The 22451-nt window shown below is 43.5% G+C and overlaps 1 protein-coding gene across 4 annotated transcripts in view; it reads left to right on the top strand.

Moving 5' to 3' along the window:
• The first annotated feature begins 3564 nt into the window (after positions 1 to 3564).
• The window catches only part of TMEM245 (transmembrane protein 245), a 125048-nt gene continuing 106161 nt past the window's right edge, over positions 3565 to 22451 (top strand). For all 4 annotated transcript variants that reach the window (XR_013345259.1, XR_013345258.1, XM_077810922.1 and 1 more), the window contains exons 1-4: positions 3565 to 4299; positions 12030 to 12147; positions 13411 to 13512; positions 19119 to 19229. Coding sequence is in view for 2 of the 4 variants with exons in the window: in XM_077810922.1 (XP_077667048.1) it covers positions 3631 to 4299; positions 12030 to 12147; positions 13411 to 13512; positions 19119 to 19229 (1000 nt within the window). In the remaining 2 variants the exon portion in view is untranslated. The remainder of the gene's footprint in view (positions 4300 to 12029; positions 12148 to 13410; positions 13513 to 19118; positions 19230 to 22451) is intronic.

Raw genomic sequence — 22451 nt, forward strand, 5'->3', positions numbered from 1 at the left:
TGGGGATTGAGTAGTTCATAAAATTGAACTTTTCAAAAGTACAGTAGATAGGATGTATAAATTATAGCGTGGTGCAGCACAACACTTTCTTCTTGTCTTTTAAACCACTGCAAAGTGATCTCCAAGGCATTGAATGCACTGGAACGTAAAGGGATGTTGATTTGTTCTTTCTAAACATCACTTTCATCATGTGATTTTTTCTTTCCATTAAGAAAACTGGTTCCTAGGACTGGTCATTCATTAGATAGTGGAGGAAGATGGACAGTCACACTGTAAGTGCAGTTATATGCACATTAATAGCAGGTGTGAGACAACTGCCTGAAAGTTGGTTGTGGTGGTGGCAGGAAGGCTTGGTAGCAGACAGCCTGATAGCTGGGTCTGAGAGATGGGCAGGGAATAGCCTGTTGCTGGCAGAGGCCCAGCTGTAGGATATAGCACAGTATCCTTGCAAGTGTAAAGGGACTGCTTCCCCCTTACTCACATTCAGTGGGGGTGTTTTAGTTGCTAGCTCCGAGTACTAAAAAGGGAAGGGTCTATGGGTAATCAGGACCCTGAGACTGATAGTCCCCAGGAACAATGGGGAGAGGCCAATGCTCAAGGTCAGCCTGAATGACAGGGCGGGCAGGCTAATCAGGGAGTCAGGAGGCCAGGGAGGTCCCGTCCTTCCTATGAGCTGGAATTGCTTGGGTCAGACAGAGTGGCGCTGAGCTAAGGAGAAAGCAGGGGCCTAAGCTGAGCTGGGGAGCTGAGCTGTGCCAGATCCAGAGACAGCAGACCTGTCCTGGGAGCAGAGTTGTAGCAACCAGAGGCAGAGGGGCCAAAGAAGCAGCCCAGGGAGCTGGAGGCAGAGCAGCGGAGACCGGAGAGTGGTGGAGCTGCGGCTGGAGCAGTCCAGAGCTGGGTGCAGTGAGCAGCCGGGGAGAGCGAGGGGGACCCTGGGCAATGGGCCCAGCACAGGGAGCTGCCTCAGCCAAGAGGCTCTGTAGGCCAGGCTTGAATCGTAACCCCAACAGGGCGGGGACGACACTGGGAAGAAGGGTCCTACCACCAGAGCGAGTGTCCAACCCACAGCATCCCTGCAGCACAGCTGGGGCATGAGAAGAAGGCCTGGGACTTACAAGGAACAGACTGTGAACTGCCTGGACATTCCAGAGACACTGTTTGTGATGTTCCCTGCCACAGAGCGGAGTGATGTGTTTCCTTTAACCTTTCCCATTTTTCCTTATTCTATTTAAAATTAATTGTTGATTAAATAACTTGCATTTGCTTTAAATTGTATGTAATGGTCAGTGGGTCAGAGAAGTGCCCAGTACAGAGAGAGTACCCCGGAGTGGGGACACCCTAGCTCCTGTCCTAGGTGACCACAGCAGGGTTGGGTTTCAAGCCTCCCAGGAATCCTGGGCCCAGCCTCGTTGGGGTTACAAGGATTCTGCCAGACAGGAGAGTGGAAGGGGAGTCCTCAAGGGCGGGGAGGCCACTGGGTCAAGGAAGCGGGAGTGAGGACTCAGATCCTTTTGCTAGCCCACTTCACCGGGGTAGTGCAGAAGCCAGGAAAGTTCCCCACAATAGCAGGATTATTCCCCCGCTTATACAAGCAAGGAGGGTTGGAGGCAAATACATGTACAGGGTGCGTGAGGTAATACCCTTTATTGGACCAACTTCTGTTGGTGAGAGAGACAAGGTTTCAAGTTTACACAGAGCTCCTCTTTAGAACTTTTTCTTTAAATGTAGCCAGGAATTGTGGGAATGCAATCAATGTGTGTTATAACTGTGCTAGGGTGGATGTAGGACAAAACTTAAATCACATCAGTTAGTCTGGATGCACTGAACTGTTTCTGCTTCAACCAATTTAATTACAGTTGATTTGGGACTTGAAAACTCCAGTTGAGTCTTCCTGAATAAACAGGACCTGTACTTTTTACATGTGTATACAGAAATAAAAGGTTTCAGAGTAGCAGCCGTGTTAGTCTGTATCCGCAAAAAGAAAAGGAGTACTTGTGGCACCTTAGAGACTAACACATTTATTTGAGCATAAGCTTTTGTCAGGTACAGCTACAGCTCATGAAAGCTCATGCTCAAATAAATTGGTTAGTCTCTAAGATGCCACAAGTCCTCCTTTTCTTTTTACAGAAATAAAAGAATCTTAACGTCTCATCCCACTTTTCTAGCCGCATTTAATAATAAAGGAAGAAAAATTTCACCCCTGCCTAGTCGCTCACCTTTAAATCCATGTGAGAGAACCTGTGCTCTAGGCTGTAAATGTACAAGAAACTACATCTCCCAATATCCCCTGCTTCACCAATCACCGCCACTAGGAAAGCACTACCGTCAGGCTTCCCCCCCAGCAAGCGCTGCATTTCCCGGCTTCCTCGGCACTCCCTCGTCTCAGAGTAACAGCCGTGTTAGTCTGTATTCGCAAAAAGAAAAGGAGTACTTGTGGCACCTTAGAGACTAACCAATTTATCTGAGCATGAGCTTTCGTGAGCTACAGCTCACTTCATCAGATACATACCGTGGAAACTGCAGCAGACTTTATATATACACAGAGAATATGAAACAATACCTCCTCCCACCCCACTGTCCTGCTGGTAATAGCTTATCTAAAGTAATCGTCAGGTTAGGCCATTTCCAGCACAAATCCAGGTTTTCTCACCCTCCACCCCCCCACACAAATTCACTCTCCTGCTGGTGATAGCCCATCCAAAGTGACAACTCTTTACACAATGTGCATGATAATGAAGTTAGGCCATTTCCTGCACAAATCCAGGTTCTCTCACTCCCTCACCCCCCTCCAAAAACCCACCCCCATACACACACAGACTCACTCTCCTGCTGGTAATAGCTCGTCCAAACTGACCACTCTCCAAGTTTAAATCCAAGTTAAACCAGAACATCGGGGGGTGGGGGTGGGGGTGGGGGAGGAAAAAACAAGAGGAAATAGGCTACCTTGCCAGTCATTATGCCAGTCATTATTACCAGCAGGAGAGTGAGTTTGTGTGTGTATGGGGGTGGGTTTTTGGAGGGGGGTGAGGGAGTGAGAGAACCTGGATTTGTGCAGGAAATGGCCTAACTTCATTATCATGCACATTGTGTAAAGAGTTGTCACTTTGGATGGGCTATCACCAGCAGGAGAGTGAATTTGTGTGGGGGGGGTGGAGGGTGAGAAAACCTGGATTTGTGCCGGAAATGGCCTAACCTGACGATTACTTTAGATAAGCTATTACCAGCAGGACAGTGGGGTGGGAGGAGGTATTGTTTCATATTCTCTGTGTATATATAAAGTCTGCTGCAGTTTCCACGGTATGTATCTGATGAAGTGAGCTGTAGCTCACGAAAGCTCATGCTCAAATAAATTGGTTAGTCTCTAAGGTGCCACAAGTACTCCTACTCCCTCGTCTGACGAACTTACGCTCCCCGCATCACACTCGCCTGGGGAAGGGGGAGGAAGAGGGACCACATTTCCCAGCATCCTCTGCGAGCTATTCTTCTGCGGGGGGGAGGAGGAAGGACAGACTACATTTCCCAGCATCCCCGGCGGCTCACGAAGCGGGCAGCGGAGGCTGGGCCTATGTCGCTCTCCCCTGGCTACAGCGGCGGTTAACGGCGTGGAGGGGGCGCGAAGCGGCGGCTATGGACGAGAGCGGAGACTCCGCGGCGAGTCCCCGCGTCCCAGCTTCTCCCGGCTCCCCGCTGCAGGGACGAAGGCGGCCGGGCTCTCCCTCGGCTCCCGGTGCGGGCGGCGGCGGTAGCCGCCAGTCTCCGGAGCGGAGCCCTGCGGGGGCCCCCGGGCCGGCGGAGGGCGCGGCGCCGCGGCTGCTGCTGCTGCCGCCGGCTCCGGTGTCGTCGCTGCCGCGGCTGGAGAAGCCCATCAAGCAGGCCTTCTACAACACCGGGGCGCTGCTCTTCGCCGGGCTGTGCTGCGGCGCCGCCGTGCTAGTCTACTTCATCCTGGAGGCCTTCCTGCGGCCGCTGCTCTGGGCCGTGCTCTGCGGCACCTTCCTGCACCCCTTCAAGAGCTCGCTCACCGCGCTGGGCCGCCGCTGGCTCGGCCGCCTGCACCGCTCCCGCACCCCGGTGCTGCTGGCCGCCCTGCTGCTGCCCCTCTGCTTCGCCAACTACGGCGCCGAGGCGCTGGGCCAGCAGCTGCTGCGCAGGCGGCGCCTCCTGCTGCTGCTGGGCGCTGGCGGCCCCCTACTCTACGGGCTCTACTGCCTCGGCAGCTCCCTGGGAGTCCAGGTGCTGCTGGCCCAGACCGGACTCCTGATCTGCCAGGGGCTGGACTTCTTCAGCAGCCTGTGGGTGAGTCTGGGGGCTAGGGTGGGCTTGGCCTCGCCTCTTGTCGCCGAGGTGGTCGCGCACGTCTGCGCGGAGAGGCGCGGTCTGCCGCTGAGCATCACCCCGGCGGCTCAGCATTTCTCCCCAGCCCCGCCCCGGGGCTCCCAGGCATGGCTTTCAGAAGGCTTGGTGCCAGCCTCCTCCTCAGCATCCCAGTCGCAGGGAGAGGCTTAGCCGGGCGCACCGTGGGACAGCCTTCAGCTGGCTTGATAAACAGGGTGGGATTCACAACAGTGAAATCAGTGGGAGTTAGGCATGGAAGTCCCTTGGTGGGACTTACGGTAGGAGTCAGGTGCCTAAATAAACACGTTGATTTTATTGGGGAGTTAGGAGTCTAAACACTTGTGGGATCCCAGCCTTAAAGCTCAACCTGGAATGACTGAAAGGGGACCAGAACCAGCCTCAATATGAAATCACTTGATATTGCTTGGAAAGGCATGGGGAAAGCTAGCATCACTTTCACTTCACCTGTGTCTGCTCTAGAAACTTTTTCTGATCAGTATACCCTAGTGGTATGATTTTGTTTTTGCAATATTTTTGTACTGGCAAAAGCCCTAGTCTAGATGCAATTATAACAACTTAAATGTGCTTTTGCCAGTTTATTTTGCTTACTGAACTGGTGGTGTAAGGTATAGCTAGGGTTCTACTAAATTCAGGTCCATTTTGGTCAATTTCATAGTTTTAGGACTTTAAAAATTGTAAATGTCATGATTTCAGCTATTTAAATCTGAAATTTCACTGTGTTGTAATTGTAGGGGCGATGACACAAAAAGGAGGTGTGAGGGGGTGTCACAAAGTTATTGTAGCGGGCTTGTAGTCCTGCTACCCTTACCTCCGTGCTGCTGCCAGCGATGGTGCTGCCTTCAGAGCTGGACAGCTGGGGAGTGGCAGCTGCTGGCTGGGAGCCCAGCTGGGAAGGCAGGGCTGCCTCCAGTAGCAGCACAGAAGTTAGGATGGCATGGTATGGTATTGCGACCCTGACTTCTGTGCTGTTGCTGGCAGGGCGCTGCCTTCAGAGCCGGGCGTCCAGCCAACAGCTGCCGGTCTCTGGCCACCTAGCTCTGAAGGCAGAGCAGAAGGGTGGCAATACTGCAGCCCCCTAAAATAACTTTGTGATCCCCCTATATCGTCCTTTTGCATCAGGACCCCCAATTTGAGAAACGTTTGTCTGTCCCGTGAAATCTCTAGAGTATAGGGTAAAAGCACACCCAAGACAAGATTTCACGGTTCGTGACATTTTTCATGGCCGTGAATTTGGTATGGCCATAGCTACGTGGCATCTACATTAGGATGGTTTGTTGATAGAGACCTACCTTAAACATCACAGGAATACCATGTTGCACAGCCACTGCTAACCACACTTCTAGCTACCTGGATGGGCATTGTGGTAGGGAGTAGTAGGATGCTTAAGGGACAGCATGGTGCTTTTAATAAAAAATCATATTGCCTTACAAAGAATATTCCTTATTGACAGAAATCTTTAATTTATATGGTGGTTTTCCTCCTAGAGAATCTGCAAGCCCTTCCCAAAAACTCTTCCTAATATGTGTGCACAGCTTTTACTCTAGGACATTGCAGAATATGCTGCACAACATTGGCAGGAAAAGGAAATTTAAGGGACACTGAAATAAACTACTGCGACACAGAATGCCATGGAATATCTTGCGCTCACCTAGAGCGGATGTGACTTTGAAAGTCTCATTCAGAGCAAATACATTAAATGTCTTTAAATGTTTGACTTGAGGCTCAAGAGTGTGCTATTTAACAGTTTATGTAAAAATGAACATCACATTTGTTGCATAGATACAGGAACTGGGGGTGCAGGAGCACCCTGTGGCTTGAAGTGTTTTCCGTCATATACAGGGTTTTCGTTTTGGCTTAATGGCTCTCAGTACCACCACTATACAAGTTGTCCAGCACCCCTGATTTGTTGAAATAGCACATGTGCTATATCCCAGTATTTTAGCCATATACCAGTTTCACTTATTACTTTCTGATTAGTTGTTCTTCCAATTCTAAACTGTTGCACAAAGATGTTCTGTAATCTTAAATAGCTACTCTGTTCTACCCCAGTCTGTTTTACCACAGAGACAAGTTGGGTGAGGTAATATCTTTTATTGGTGAAAGAGACAAAACCTTTGAGCTACAGAGAGCTCTTTTTTTCAGGTTTCGTATTTTTACCACATTGGATTGGAAGAGGTGATCGCTCTGTCTCTGTTTTTTGTAATTTATATCAAAGGTGCTTAGACTGTTAATAGGCACCCTTTTTATTATTTTAAATATAAATTTATATAGCTGTCCTAATCCTGCAAACACTTAAGCATGTATGTAACTTTACTTACATGAATGAAGTTACCTACATCTTTATGATCTGTCAGTCTGTAAAGTGCTTTGGGATGAAAGGCACTGTAAATTTAAGGTGGTATTGGTTATTACAAAATATTTTGTGTTGTCAATCCAAAGAGTTAAGAAGTAAGCTATTTCTTTTATATGTTCATGTTTTGAGGGAAATCGAGACCCTTGTCCTGCAGTGGCATCTGTGTGGGTGTTATCCCCTTAGTCAGTGGAGTTCTGAGAAGGCAGCACTGCAAACCAGGCCCATGCAGCGGAATTTTGTTTTAGGGAATTGAGTGTATGAATACCTTAACTTTTCCCCCTTTTTGTGGGGAATGTTGTGTTGGATATAGAAAAATTATAGAGTAATGATCTCTTCTCTTGCCTTTAATGAACTTTTTTGTTAGTCAATATAATCCATGAATTTGTTACAAATATATAGGCTTCCGTAATAGGAACCTAGAATTTGCTGTACTAGGGAAAACCAATGATTCATCAGGTCCAGTATTCTGCCTCTTTCACTGTCTGAAACTGGAAGCTTCAGAGGAGTAGACATCCATAGTTCTCTTCTCTTCCTCCTCCTCCTCCTGCCTTTCTCCATTCACACCTACCCAATTATTTTTTGGTTCATATAGATAGATATTCTTCCTATCCTCAGGCTGATCAGGGCATAAACTTAAGTAGCACTTGTAACCATGTTTGCTCAAATGTTTTAACAAGTATTAGGGGCAGGGGGAAGATCAGAAAACTTAAGATGCTTTTCCCTGAAATTTTCTAGATTTGGCCTCTGGTCATGGGTGAATTGTTTTGTTTGAGCAAAAACTGTTCATTATTGAATGCAAGGAGTTCAGATACTTTTTGCTGTACTTAAAGACTTGTTTTAAACAGCTGAAGCATCTTAAAAACGTGAGGAAGAAAGTTGAAATTTGGGACAGTGTCTCTAAGTTCAGTATTTTATGGTTAGAGTCCTAGTAAAAATTGGTTGTGATTTGGCTAAACTACAGTTAGGGCACTCACGTATAATTACATTATACAACCATGGAAATTACTATGCACTTCAGAAACTAATCTTTCATTTTAAAGCTGAAATTTGGATGAAAAATGCATCACACTCTCCTCAAGTTTGAATGAAATTATTTTACCTACATTTGAAATTAAATACGCTTTAGGCACTTCTTTGAGCTTTCATGCAAAGTAACTTCTGTGTTTTAAATGTAAAATGAGCATTTGCAGTAAACCAAGGGAAACACCCTGCTTAATTCAATGAGGAATCTGACCGTGCATGCAAGCCCCGTTTTATTTTTGATCAACTTAAGTTGCTTAGGATAAGAACATTGAGGTTGTAAATATGGTGCTGTGAAAACTAAGGAAAAAGCAAAGTTAAGTTGGTAAACTTCTCAACTTGCAAACTCCACTTCTTTTTAGCCAATCTTTTCCCCTTTTATCTCAGTTCCTTGAGCTGGGGTATCTGTCTATAATGTCTTGATTTCCTTTCCTTCTGTCTGGCCTCCATCCTCTTCATTCCATTGAAAATTCTCTTGTAAAAGTCACTTATCTTTAAGTCTAAATATTAATCATGATATTAAGTCTTTTTTTCAGTCTGCTGCTTTGGACAGCATGCTGTCCATATCTTGAGACAGAGGTTTAAACTTCTATCACAGTTTACTTTGTACTTCCATTTTGCAGCCCTTCTCCCGTTCAGACCTGCCTCAATGCTGTCACCCCACTAGCTCCTGAGCCTGCAACCCAGCTGTCTCCCCACACTAACCCTTCTGCACCTCCCCCCCGCCCCCCGCAGCCCTGTGTGCTCCACTCTGTGTGTCTTAATCTAGCTCTGCGGGCACAGTGCTGTGATGAATGCTGCTGGCTGTTCTGGTGCCAGAGCAACCTCTGATGGGTGACAAGCAGAATTGCAGCACTTCTCAGGCAGAATGTATTTTCTGCAGGGGGGGGAAATAATTCTGCGCTGGACATGATTTCTGCATATGCACAGTGGTGTTAGAATTTCCCCAGGAGTAAATAGAAAAACAACTGAAAGCAAAGACTTGAACTTGAAGTCACAGGTTTTTGCTGACATTGCAAATTGCTGACTGAAGGCAGAGATAATTGAAGCCCCTTGTGCTGGATACACTTCCTCCAACAGATTTAAACTCTGTTTCACTAGTAGATGGTGCAACTAACAGAATTTGCACTGACATAAATGCAAAACCATTGGTGAAACATGAGATGTTACCCCCATAATTGGTATTTAAAGTATCAATGGAGGGCGGGGGAAAATGGATTTTTTTATTTCTTTCAAGAAAACTACAGCACGTTGTGATCAAGTTCCTGAAGGTGTTATTGAAGAATGCAGAGAGAAGTATGGCAAAAGAGGTCTTTGTCATTTGTTCAGACAATGAAAATAAATGGGTTGTCATGGGTTGGACCCCCCTTTTGGGGTGCAACCAGATGTGCTGAGGTCCCACTGAGCCTGCTGTCCTACCAGCCTGGGTTTCCCTTACTACTCTGTACTGCTGTGACAGGCTCTCAAGCCTCTTTCCAGCACACACACAGGCAGGGATACACCCAGCTGTAGAATTTCAGCGTCTACGATTAGCTCTCTGCAGAGTTTCTGAAGCTTAGAGTTCCAGTTATTTCTCTTTACAGGCTAATCAGTACATCTCAACCTGGACTCAGCCCTTGCTTTTTCCCTGGCTTAGTTCCTTTGTCTCTTCACGTGCTTTCAGCAGTCTTCCTTCTTGGGTGGGGAGGCAATGGACAAGAGCCCTGATTGATTCACTTCCCAGCCTTAAATAGGATTTACATAAGTCGGGAATCCTTTTTGTTTCCAGTGGAAAAATACCAGGAGTGTCCAAGGTGGTACCCCATACTAGGTGACATCATCACGTGACCTTGCAGTGTTAAAGCCACCATGAGACAAGGCTTATTTGTAATGTCCACAGGAAGTCTAGGAAGATGTGAGATCAGCATCTTCAAAGACCTAATTTATTGTCTATCCTAATGGCCCATTCAGGCTGATTGCCTACTCTCTGGTGAACGTTCCTCAAGTACATACACAATTGTAATTGTTACATAGGCAATATTCCTAACTTCAGATACAGAACTGACACATGAATACAAATTGGATAATCACATTCAGTAAATCCATAACCTTTCCAGTGATACCTCACATGACCCATCTCCCATAACATACCTTAGTTATGCCATATTCATATTACAACAATATTTTTATGAAGAATATGGGGTGCAGCGTCACATGGGGGAAGAAAGAAAACTTGTCTGTTGGAACCATCCTAAAATTCTGACACACAAGCATTCAGCTCACTATTTAAGCCTCACTGAGAGAGAAATAACACATGACATCCTAAAGTAGGACGGAAGTTTAGTCATCTGCAGTTACCCTCAAGTTGGTTCATAGAAAAAAGGGGCTTGAGGATTCATCTTCCTACTGAAACTGAGTGGAAAAACTCAAGAAAATTGTCTCTGTTACATGCAACTACCACAGTAATTTATAGTGAGTATGAGTAGATCAAAGTATAGCATGATTTCACACAAAGGAATCTACATAACACACCGAACTTTTTTTTTTTAAATGAAATAGGATTTCAAAGGGACTGCTGTTGCAGTCTATATGAAAACTGGTTTGATATAATTACCAAAGGAACTACCAAAGAACAAAACCAAAAAAACAATTTAGAGAAGCTATTGATTTTATCCATTATTTAACCAACTTGACTGACTCCAGCTACGCAGGTGATAGATGGAGCCCAGGAGTAAAATATTTAAAAGGGCTTTAGTCTAATTTTCAGAAGCGATTTAGGCACTTAGGAGCCTGAAGTCTCATTGAAGGTCATTTATATGCTTTTTAATCCCAGAACAGGAAATAGACTGAAACTTGGCTGCTAGTGTGTAATTGTGACTGATACTTCTCTTCCAGTATTTAAAACTGAAGATCCAGATTTCTTCTCCAAATCTGTCTGAAGCAAATTATCACAATGAGTTGCATCAAAATGGTAGAAAGATAATTATGGAAGATGGGGCAGTTTAAATTTTAAACACTGACAATTTCTAAGACTTGCCCTCCTGTCCAGTCAACACGGCATCAGTTGATTGTGACTTTAACAAACTGAGACTTGCTTGGCCAAAATTTCCTTGAGTAGGTACTCCAAGTTTATTAAAGAAAAAAAGCAATCTCAAGTGATAAGCATATTGGTGTCAATGGTAATAGAGCGTAGTAGACCTTGCTAGCTGGTAGACTGGGGATTTGATTATTGTATTTTTGTCTTTTTTGTTTACAGAATTGAAAACTTTTCGTTTTGAACAATAAATATACTTGGTTATGTCATTAACACATTTATCGTTCAGAAGTGAGACCCCTGGCATGTATTCAATTTAATAAAACCTGGTTTTAGGATATGTTAGGGATGAGCACTTATTCTCCTACCTTTGCCCAAGGAAATTCTTTAGCTGTTTTCCCTCAACCTGGTACAGCCTTGTTAATTAGTATATGCGTGTGTGCCCCAGGATCTGAAATGTACAGGTATATAGATTAACCCAGTTATATCTACACACCTTTGTCAATCAGGCCCATGACATTAATAGACATTATAATGTAGGATAATTTTGTTTAAAGCGGGCTTCAGAAGTCCACTTGAGGGATGTGAATAGTGTGGAATTTGTGTCCATGCTACGATTGTAACAATAATCATCGTGGGAACTAGAATTTTCACAAAAGCAGATGTTGATGATCTTTCTCTTCCAAGTCTGTCCCTTATCACCCTCCCACCAACTCCATATTTTAATATCAGTAATCTTACCTTTCTAATGTGATGGATGGGCCCTCTCTCCTCCACCGCAGCAGCCCCTGAGCTGGGGCTGGGAAGGGGTGGGGTCTCTCCTCCACCACAGCTGCAGCCCTGGAGCTGGGGAAAGTCACCTCTTTCTCTGGCCGCTGCAGCCCTGCACATCCCAAATTCTCCCCCACCCCCTCTTCTCGCGCCACAGCCCCCTCCCACCTGCTCCCTATTCCCCCCAAGGCCACCACCTCACCTTACATGTGCGTCTTCTCCAGAGTCAAGGCACCCCTGCGCAGCTCCCCTAATTAGGTGGGTTACCCTTCATTCTCTTGTGTGCGGCCACCCAGGCGTGCTACTTAGAGGGAACTATCCACAGACCACCTGAATGAAGCTCACGGACCACTGGTGGTCCATGGACCACAGTTTGAGAACCTCTGCGATAGACAACTCTCAAAGGTGCAGGAGTTCATATAAAAAACCCTACCAGTTGACTAATATGTATCTGTATATATTGATGTATGTGTAGTACATATGTATGCTCATAAGTATCTTCTTCTTTTAAAGATATGGACCTTGGTTGTCGGTTATCTGTTGACCATTTCATTCAAGTGGAATGCAAGCACTGAGCGTTACTTAAGAGCAATCTCCATTCCTGTCTGGATAATACTGCTCTTCCACTTAGGTGAGTAACACATCATTGTGTTTATGTATAAAATGTAGTTCGGAAGCCTATCAAAGAACAACCTTCGGCTAAATTCTCAACTGAGATCCAGCTCCTTTGCCCTCCTCAGGTGGCGGAAAGGATCCGGATTCTTACTGCAAATAGCCAGCAGAGAATTTCTCTTGGTGCAGGAGAACTCGTCGCTGGTGTAAAGTTTGCTGGAGGTAGCTTTTATCCTGCTATCCTTCTGGAGGAGTGAACAGGGAGGGGACATGGAGGAACTCTGTAGCACTGCCTGCCTTTTTTTTTTCACTGGTTTAAGTTAGAGCGGCTGCTCTAATGCTGGTTGGGGCTAGGTGCTGATTGGCCCTCAGAATCAAGGATCAGAAACCAGCTCCTTGACACCACTTTTTTCCCTCAGAGCTTGGCCACAGAAGAGAATTTGGCCCCTTATCAGTAACTTTTTTACTTTTTTTTAATAGAGAATCTCAGTAACAAAGATTAAAAATCTAAAAGACAAATGGCAGAATTAACATGAAAATAAACTCTTCCTCCTACAGCCAGTCTGAGCATATTGATAATATCAAGGATTGTTTGTTTAATTTTTTTTTACTAAGATTGTGTTCTATTTCTGTTTTTCTAATAGCATAACTGTACGGTAGTTAATACATTAATAATAAGCTAATATCCTTAAAAGAGCTCGTACATCACTCCTTCGTGTTTTACTGAGGCAGCATCTCTTGTGAAGTGTTGCACAAATTTGCCCATATGTACACTATTTTAAGATCTCATGTAATGGCTTTGTGGGTTAGTTTTCAGCCAAACAAAACTTGGTCTTCAAATCCTGAAGCATTAGTCCCACCTTCCCCCGCCTCCCAAAAAAAAAGAGCAAGCAAGAAAACTCCTTGGTCTCATTCTCTATAGAAGTTCTACTAAAAGGAAGTTTCTTTCTTTAGTTATTCTGAAATGTAAGTTATTTTAAAAAAATAACTTTAAAATTATATATCCAATATAATAATTTAATAAAAATTAGCTAATAGGTATTAGAATGAGTATTGAGAAATGTAAATGTCCGATAAGAATTAAAAGAAATGCATAAAATGTCTAAATATTTTTTTTAGATGTAGAAAAATTTCTCACACTTTTGTGTGATATCTATCTATAATTGCTAGGTTCCAGTTGTGGCTGCCTTCTTCAGTACGACTGTGTTACACTAACATTTTTGTTGAATGCGAGCTTCATTAAATTCTGAAAAACTTTGCTGAAAAATCTTATTATTTTCAGCATCTGTCGCTGGCTCCTGGAGGATTCCAGTATTTGTGGTTATAGTTTTTCTGATGACTGTTGGCATGTTGCATGAGCAACGGAGCGGAAAGGAGTCTTCTGGTAAGAAATAAGTCACTTTTCTTCCGCTATATCAACCAAGGTAAACTTACGAAAAATAGAGGACTTGAAATCTTAAAACTGCTTGGGTTACTCATGAGTTTATATTAATATCATATGGCTTTTATATGTGTATTCTTTAATATGGAGAAAGTAGGAGTTCTTGCTAATTAAAAATATCATGGATTATGCGTCCTTACACCGAAGTCTGATTGGTTTTATCTAAGAAAATATTTTGCAGTATACTAATGTTAGGTTTCTGTAGTGAGTCTATAGTTACAATAACAATCTGGATTTGTGCAGGAAATGGCCCAACTTGATTATCATGCACATTGTGTAGAGAGTTGTCACTTTGGATGGGCTATCACCAGCAGGAGAGTGAATTTGTGTGGGGGGGTCGAGGGTGAGAAAACCTGGATTTGTGCTGGAAATGGCCCAACTTGATGATCACTTTAGATAAGCTATTACCAGCAGGACAGTGGGGTGGGAGGAGGTATTGTTTCATATTCTCTGTGTGTATATATAAAGTCTGCTGCAGTTTCCACGGTATGCATCCGATGAAGTGAGCTGTAGCTCACGAAAGCTCATTCTCAAATAAATTGGTTAGTCTCTAAGGTGCCACAAGTACTCCTTTTCTTTTTGCAATCTGGATTCTGTTTTAAACGGCAATTTCTGTTCCACCTCTAACTTCTCATTAGTATGACTGGTATGCTTGCAGACTGGGTTGCTTATACGAAGACATGAGGAGAATACTTTCTCAGAACCGGGGCAATACAGGATTAAAGATGTTTGTTTCTTACTAATTCAAATACTCTAATCTTAATGTTTTCCCAGCACAAATGTTTGTTTTTGGAGATCCAGTCATGGGACAAAGGCATTTGTCAGTGGGTAGATTTAAATACGAGGAGACTTTCTAGGGAAGTATTATTTAGGCGTCTTAGACCTGGTCTACACTATGGGGGGGATTGAGCTAAGTACTTAGATCTACTTACTGTGGTGTTTTCACTGTGGTAGGTAGACTGCTGACACTCCCCCGTCTACTCTGCCTATGCTTCTCACTCCAGTGGAGTACCAGAGTCGATGGAAGAGTGCTCGGTGGTCGATTTATTGCGTCTTCACTAGACATGATAAATCGACCCCGCCCCCCCCCCCTTCTGCTGGATCGATCACTCCAGAGGTAGGTGTAGACATGCCCTTATTCTTATACTGAGGCCAGAGAGAGTAGGATGGGATCAGGCTGAACAAACTGGTTTCATTACATTGGGCAGTGTCATACATGTTAGTCCCTATGCTCTGATTCCAGAGGACTAAAAATCTTCCAGGATCAAAGATAAAGGTATGGCACTGAAGACGAGAACTTAAGCTTGCAGAGGAAATGTGGAAAGGAGAGAGGAATTCCCTGAGCTGTGATGGGAAAGAGAACCTGGAGGAAAGAAAAAGAATCTTGAGAAATAAAGAAAACGCTTCCCTGTTTCACTCATTTTAATGCATCCTGACCCCCATGGAGGGGATCCCAGAAAACAAAGAATCCTTGCCCTCCAATTGGTTGTCCCTGGGAAGTATGCATTAGTCTCAGGGAGTAAAGAACTTGTTCTGCACTCCCATCATGTCCTGTTGCTCTGCAGCAGGGTGCACTAGGGCAAGGGTTCTCAACTTTTTTCTTTCTGAGGCCTCCCCCCAACATGCTGTAAGAACTCCATGCCCCACCAGTGGCACAACAACTGGTTTTCTGCATATAAAAGCCAGGGCCTGTGTTAGGTGGTAGCAAGCAGGGTAGTTGTCTGGGGCCCCATTCCACAGGGGCCCCCGTGAAGCTAAACTGCTCAGGCTTTGGCTTCAGCCCTGGGTGGTGGGGCTCAAGGCCTTGGGCTTCAGCTCCATGTGGTGGGGCTTCAGCTTTCTGATCTGGGCCGCAGTGAGTCTAATGCTGGGCCTGCTTGGCGGACCCCCTGAAACCTGCTTGAAGGCTGCCTCCCCCCCCGCCCTGCGGCTCAAACCTCTGTTTGAGAACCACTGCCCTAGGGAATAAAAAAAAATCACAGTAGGCCATTCATAGTTAAAATAATTTTAAGAACCTAAGAAAATTCTAAACGTTTGTTAAATTAAAGTTAAGGTTGAGCTACATATTGGTAAATTAAGATTAAAACATTTCAATACTTGTGTAAAAAGAAAAGGAGTACTTGTGGCACCTTAGAGACTAACCAATTTATTTGAGCATAAGCTTTTGTGAGCTACAGCTCACTTCATTGGATGCATGTGTAACTTGTGTAGTTACTCTGGGGTATGCAAGAAGCATTGAAAACCCAGGAAATTCACAGTTAAGATTAAATTTAAAAGAAATTACTAGTTGTACCAAAATAGTTCACTGGAATACACGGTTAAAGTATGTCAATAACTTTAACTGCACCTGTAATCATGCTGAAGGTGGGAGACTGAGGGTTTCTCTTCTGAGGGTTTGAATCTAAGCATACCAGTTTGCTGTGATGTGCCACCTGGATGAAGCTACAGCACAATGTAAGTCCCTGTATGGCTTTAAGTAGTAGCATGCCAAGCTGCACTCTAGAACATCTTATATTGTGCCGTAGCAGTGCACACACAGGATGTTGCTGTGTGGCAAACTGGTGTACTGTAGACTCACACTCTGTGTTAGAATCATAGAATATTAGGGTTGGAAGAGACCTCAGGAGGTCATCTAGTCCAGTCCTCTGCTCAAAGCAGGACCAACACCAACTAAATCATCCCAGCCAGGGCCTTAAAAACCTCTAATGATGGAGGTTCCACCATCTCCCTAAGTAACCTATTCCAGTGCTTCACCGCCCTCCTAGTGAAATAAGTTTTGCTGTGCAGTAACTTAGAGACCATTTTACTAATCCTTAAGTTTCTCATTAGTAACCACAAATGCTTAGAATTCTTCCACTCAACATTTTTCATTAAGATCCAAGTGTAGATGTCAGTTGAGATTAAACTGGTTTCTCCTACTGTGAATTCCAGTAGATGAAAGTCATCCCTCATGTATACCAGTTGTACCAAAATAGTTCCTTGTTTCTAGGGACAGAGAGCTCCTCATGTTGGCTGCAATGATTAATCATTGAAGATACAGTACATGGTCCAATTTACATTGGACCATGTACTGTGTCTTGGTCAGTACTCAAGCAGTCCTAAAAACAGTTAGAATAGGGATTTATTGCACCTTCTGACACAGTTTTCCCTGAAACTGGTGGTCTTGGTCACTAAACTTTATTACCAACCATAGAGGTTTCAGGTTCATCAGATTGCCTGCCACTTGGAACAGTTTTGGTGAGCTGGATTTCACAGATCTTATGGCTGACAAGAAGAGAGATCACTTCCTAGGTAGTCCTGGGGGAATACTATGCCAAAAAATTAAATTCTACACACAATCTTGTAAAATTCTGCATATTTTATTTGTTAAAATAATGCAATGTAATCAAAACAGTTTCAGTTATTTTGGTAATTTATTTCAGAATACCTGTCAGCAAGTATGTCTGTAACAATACAGACAACAAAAAATTCATGAAATGTTTTTTAGCAAATAGATTCCTTACTAGTAACTTTGAGTAAATTCATTTAAACTATTGTAAACAGAAACGTATTTCCTGTACCCCTCAGAAGCAGCACAAAGGCTGTGGGGTGGGGGAGGATCAGGGGTAATGGAGGAGCTGAAGGAGAGGGAAGTAATTGCTGGGAAGGAAGCTGGGAGTCAACCTGGAGGGTTGTTAGATGTGGGTGGGAGAAGTATGGTACAGGTTTTTTTTTTTTATGGGGAGGGGGATGGAGGGATTGTTGGAGTGCCTCCCCCATGCAGACTCTAGTTGAACCCCTCCTCTGTCAGGCACATCTGTCCCTGTATCCATGTGTCCTTGTACCCCAACCCCTGTCCACATTTGGCTCTGCACCCTCACTCAGAAGGCCCTGCACCCCCACTTCCATTCAGCCCCTGCCCCAGACTGTCCCCCACACTAGCCTTTCTGAACCCCACTCTGGTACCTCCCCAGCAGCCCTATGTGCCACATGCTGTCAGTCCTCTTCCACCACCTCTCCCGCCCCCCCCCCCCCCCAATATTCCATGCCTCCTTATCTGGACACGTGGGCAGGGCGCTGTTAGGAATGCAGTGTCTTCTGCTCCCTCTCCCCGCCCTGTGGCTGACAGCTCCCGAGTGGGAGCAGCTTCCCTCTGTTCTGGTGCCACAGCAGCCCCTAGTGGGTGAAAGGTGTAATTGCAGCACCTTTCAAGAAGAATGTATTTTATGTGGAGGGAAAAAAAATTCTGCAGGGGACATGAATTTTTCACTGGCACAGAATTTCCCCAGGAGTATCCTAGACCACAGCCATGGCATAAAATGCATACATTTTCTTGAGAGACTAAATTTTGAAAAGTGCTCAGTGATAAATGTGTGCTGGGTTGGACCCCTTAAGGTGCCACCTGATCTGGAATATGACTGAGCCCGCCTGTTCTGCCAACCAGGGCACTCCTTTTTACCTGTCTTGCTGAGGCAGGCTATCAAGCCTCCTCCAGCGCGCACACACACACACAGAGGCAGGGCCACACCCAACTGCAGAACAACACAGATACTGAGATCAGCTTTGGGAAGCCTCAGCTTAAGGGACTTGCCCCAGCACTCAGGTGTTTACCTCCCTTGCAGTGCAGACACAAAGGTATATTATGAAATCTGCCTTCTCCCTCAGTGTGGAGGACTGTATGCACAGCCTCTTATTCCCCCCACCCCCCATTATGAATTGCACCAGTGGGGTTATAGTATAAACAAGAAATAAGTTTATTAACTACAAAAAGTTAATTTTAAGTGGTTAAAGAGAGAGCAAACAGAACAAAGCAGTTTACTAAGCAAATAAAACAAAACAAGCATACTAAGCTTGTTTCACTAAATAAATTGGTTACAAATAGTAATTTCTCACCCTAAATATTGTCACAGGTAGATTACAGAAAGTCTTGAAAGGCAGCTTCGCTGGTCTCCAGCTTGAGACCTCAGGTATTATTACTCACAAGCTAGATGCCCTTCCAGCTTGAACTCAACCTCCCCCCCCAGTTCAGTTCTTGCTTCCAGGTGTTTTTCAGTGTCTCTTTGGGTGGGGAGGTAGTGAAGAACCACGATGATGTCACTCCCCTGCCTTACCTAGCTTTTGTGTGTAGCAGGAACCTTTTGTCTCCCAATGGAAGAACACTGGCATTCCAAGGGGTGAGTCCAGTACCAGGTGACTCAGACCCATGTCTCTGCAGGGCTGTGACAGATGCATAGTTAATATTCCTAACTTCAGATACAGAAATGAAACAGGCATACAAATTGGATAATCACATTCAGTTTCCAATGATATCTTACATTAGCATAAAGTATATCTCAGTTATGTCATATTCATATTAGAAGCATATTTTCATAAAGAATATGGAGTGAAACGTCGCAAGATGATCATACTGAGTCTACATAATATATGTAACTATTAAAGCGAATATTTATCCATTTCAGTTTCACTGAAGTACAATTTCAATGGATGTTGAGCAACAGAAATAAAAATAGTATTGTGATAAGAATAACCTCTTCCCAACTCTTTACTTATTTGTGTATTTATTTTTATAGGAACAGAACTTCCTGGTCAAATGATTTCCATTGCTGCTTCTACAATTGCCATGGCAATATCTATCACAGGATATGAGTCAAATAATGAGCAACATTCACCCCAACCCTCAGGTGACTGAACACTCTGTAAGAAAATATTTGGATTTGTTCTAGAAACATGAACCAAGAGGAAACTAGAAACAAATTTTAAAACATTCTCTGACCCACAAATTACCACACTTATCCCTGTAAAGTTGGTGTTCCTGGTTTAAAAGTTGTTTAAAGGCAGCAGTATTAACATGTAAATGACTATTTTAAATACAATTTTTATGACCTAGTCATTTAAACTGTTACCTGCAGAGGCAGAAGTGGTGTCTGAGAGAAATTTTCTTTCATAATTAGTGTTCTATGAAAAGAGCTTTTTCTTAGTGGATTTCCTGCTGTACTTATTTCTTTCCCTTGATATCTTCATGGTAGCAAGAAAAAGTTAGGCTTCATGCCTGTGTGGAGGCAGCCTTGAACAAGCTTTGTAATGTCAGACTTTGTGGACAGTACTGTGGAGGCAAAAGACTTCCTTTTGTACTCCTGCTCAACAATGGCATAAGACTAAAACGTTTTTTCTTGCAGTTAGTTTAATTCAGCATGTAGTTTCAAAGACCGTGTATCTGGCTTCTGTTGCAAGTAACCTGTGTAAGCAGCAATTTGAGAAGATGAAGGTTCAATAAGGATATTTGGGGGTGGAAAGCCTCTTGGGTCATCGGCGAAAGATCACTATAAAGACAAAATAGGCCTTTGATGGAATAATAGTCCTCCAGAGCTCTCTGGAAACTAAAATGTTCCATCAGCATCTGAGGATGAACTGTCAAAACAGGCCCAGCGACCTGACAGGACTGGAGTGCCCTAATCTCAAACTTGAACATCCTAAATAAAAAATAAAATTCAAGCTACTGCAAAAATAAGTGAGTTTAAAAGACATGATCTTGGTTTCAACACACAAATAGTGCTCCATATGATAGGACATACAGATCAGTGTGAGGTTATTTCAAGCACACAGCATTAATAACATTTTTTCTATCTAAAGATTGGATTCATTGAAGTTAAAAAGCTACTTCCACCTCCAGATAGTAACTGATGTGCAGCAGTCTAACTACATCTTACTCAGACAGATGGATACACAAGTGTATTCACATACACATTTACGAATTTAAGTGTTCCAATACAAATAGTACTCAAACAAGATTTAGGTTTGAAACGTTTAGCAACACACTCATTTTTAAAATAAAAAAGGCAATCTTTCTGCTCTCATAGTATTTCATGCTGTTCCAAGTGAAACTAACCTCTTCACTCAGAGTAGCATGCTAAAATTTCAAAGATAAGCACTTCTTCACATAATACATTGGGAAAAAATGTCCAGAGAGATCTCTTGAAATTTCAGGTTGGAGCAATATGGCTATAGCTGTATTCTTTTGCAGCTGTTTCCCTTGAGTGTGGGGTGTAGTGTCTTTTGCTTTGCTCGCCCCCTCGTGGCACTCCCCTCTTTCCCCTTCCCGCCCCCCCAAAAAAAACCAAAAAAACAAAAAATGTATGAAGCCTGGAAGTATGAGAGAAGTGATTTAGCTAGATTTTGGATGGTCTGCTGATGAACTAGGGCCTGGTTTTCCTGCATGATCATAAGTGTTCATCGGGTAATGTCAATCCCAGTTAGTGATGATATGTGCAAAATCAGGTTTGAAGATAACCAAGAACCCTGCTGGTATTCTTTTCATCAACTAAAACAAGGCACCTCGTGTTAATAAAACTTAATAAAATCGATTCCCAACACCTCTGAGGCCAGGGTCTGTTGAACACTGAGTTAGGGGTTGAAGATAGAACCGTGTAATGGGTAGACTAGTGTAGGATGCAGTTTTGTTGCCTGACTCTTATGCAGATGTCTACAACCAGAAGAGCCACCTGCAAATTTCACTGACAGTAGGATCTGTCTATATAAAGTAGGGCTGCAGATTTGTCACAGCATTTTTATCAAAAATCATGGAACATTTATGATAACCTTAGTAAAAGTCACAGATTTTGTGTCTGTGTGGTGGAATTTTTTTGTTTGTTTTTTTTTTTTTAATTAAAAAAAAATGCTGATACAAATGAGGAGGAGGGCTACTGCAGAGCAAGCCCACCCCACGCTCCTCCTGAGGTTCGGCCCAGCTCCCCACTCTGGCCGTTGCGACCTGGTGCAGGGAGTTGCAGTGCCGTTCAGGTTTGGCCCAGCCACCCTTTCACTGACAGCATTGAGACCCCCTGTACCAGGTCACAACAGCCAGAGTTGGGAGCTGGGCCCAGCCTTGTGGGACAGAAACCACTACTGTGGAGTGAGTTTAATAAAACTATGGACACAAAGACAAATCACGGACAAATGGGAAAATCACAGTATCCATGACATTTTTCCAACCATGACAAACCTGCAGTCCTGATTCCAGAATTGTCCCTCTGAAGATTAGAATGTCTGTTGTGCCATCATGAAGTGATGGATATTGTTATAATCATGGTTGAGAGCTTTTTTTTTTTTGTTTGTTCAGAATATCACCAATCAACACTGGGATTCACGGTCTGTTACCATCTGGTTTTTAAGTTTTCGGCCATTTTGGGCTGTTTTACATACTTGAGTTTACAGATCACACGTGTGTGAAAACTACTAGTTTATCTCTAAAAGTCAAAGAACAAAATTGAGCCACATGAATGCATATGTAGAATATTAATACATATTTTTACAGTAAGTCTCTTTGGGGTGGAGTAATGAAATGCATTCTAATTTTCTGTAAACTGGGATTTTGATTAGAATGAAATATTGTACACTGGTTAAGTAATTGGCACTTAAATTTTAATGTTTAAAAGATGAACACATTAGCTAGTAAGCTAGTGAAGATGAAGCTTAAACATTTAGTGTCATCTTAGTCATACAATGACATATTAGTTATCTACTAATTTTTAAAGTTGTTTGCTTTCTTTATGGTATTGTTTCCAAGGATATTAAAGTATGACATGCAAAGTAATATAATTGAGATCACTGCATGAATATTGTATAATTTTAGTATGATCATATCTGAAAAGAACACCACACGTTATACTTAAATGATTTGTAAGATGGAAGTGTTCACTTCAAAGTATACTGTGTGCGCTTTGAAGTTAGGACTTTGATTTAAAAATAGCCTGGAGCATGCATTTGGATATTATTGAACTCATAGCCAAAATACATTATTCATCTTTGCCATAAGGATAATACAGTAAATTCTTCTCATTTTGTAGCTGACAATATAGTATACTTCTTAGATTTTGTTTTCCTCTGGAAAACGTAACACGTTCTCT

This window comes from Eretmochelys imbricata, chromosome 2 (genome assembly GCF_965152235.1).
Source record: "Eretmochelys imbricata isolate rEreImb1 chromosome 2, rEreImb1.hap1, whole genome shotgun sequence".
NCBI lineage: Eukaryota > Metazoa > Chordata > Testudines > Cheloniidae > Eretmochelys > Eretmochelys imbricata.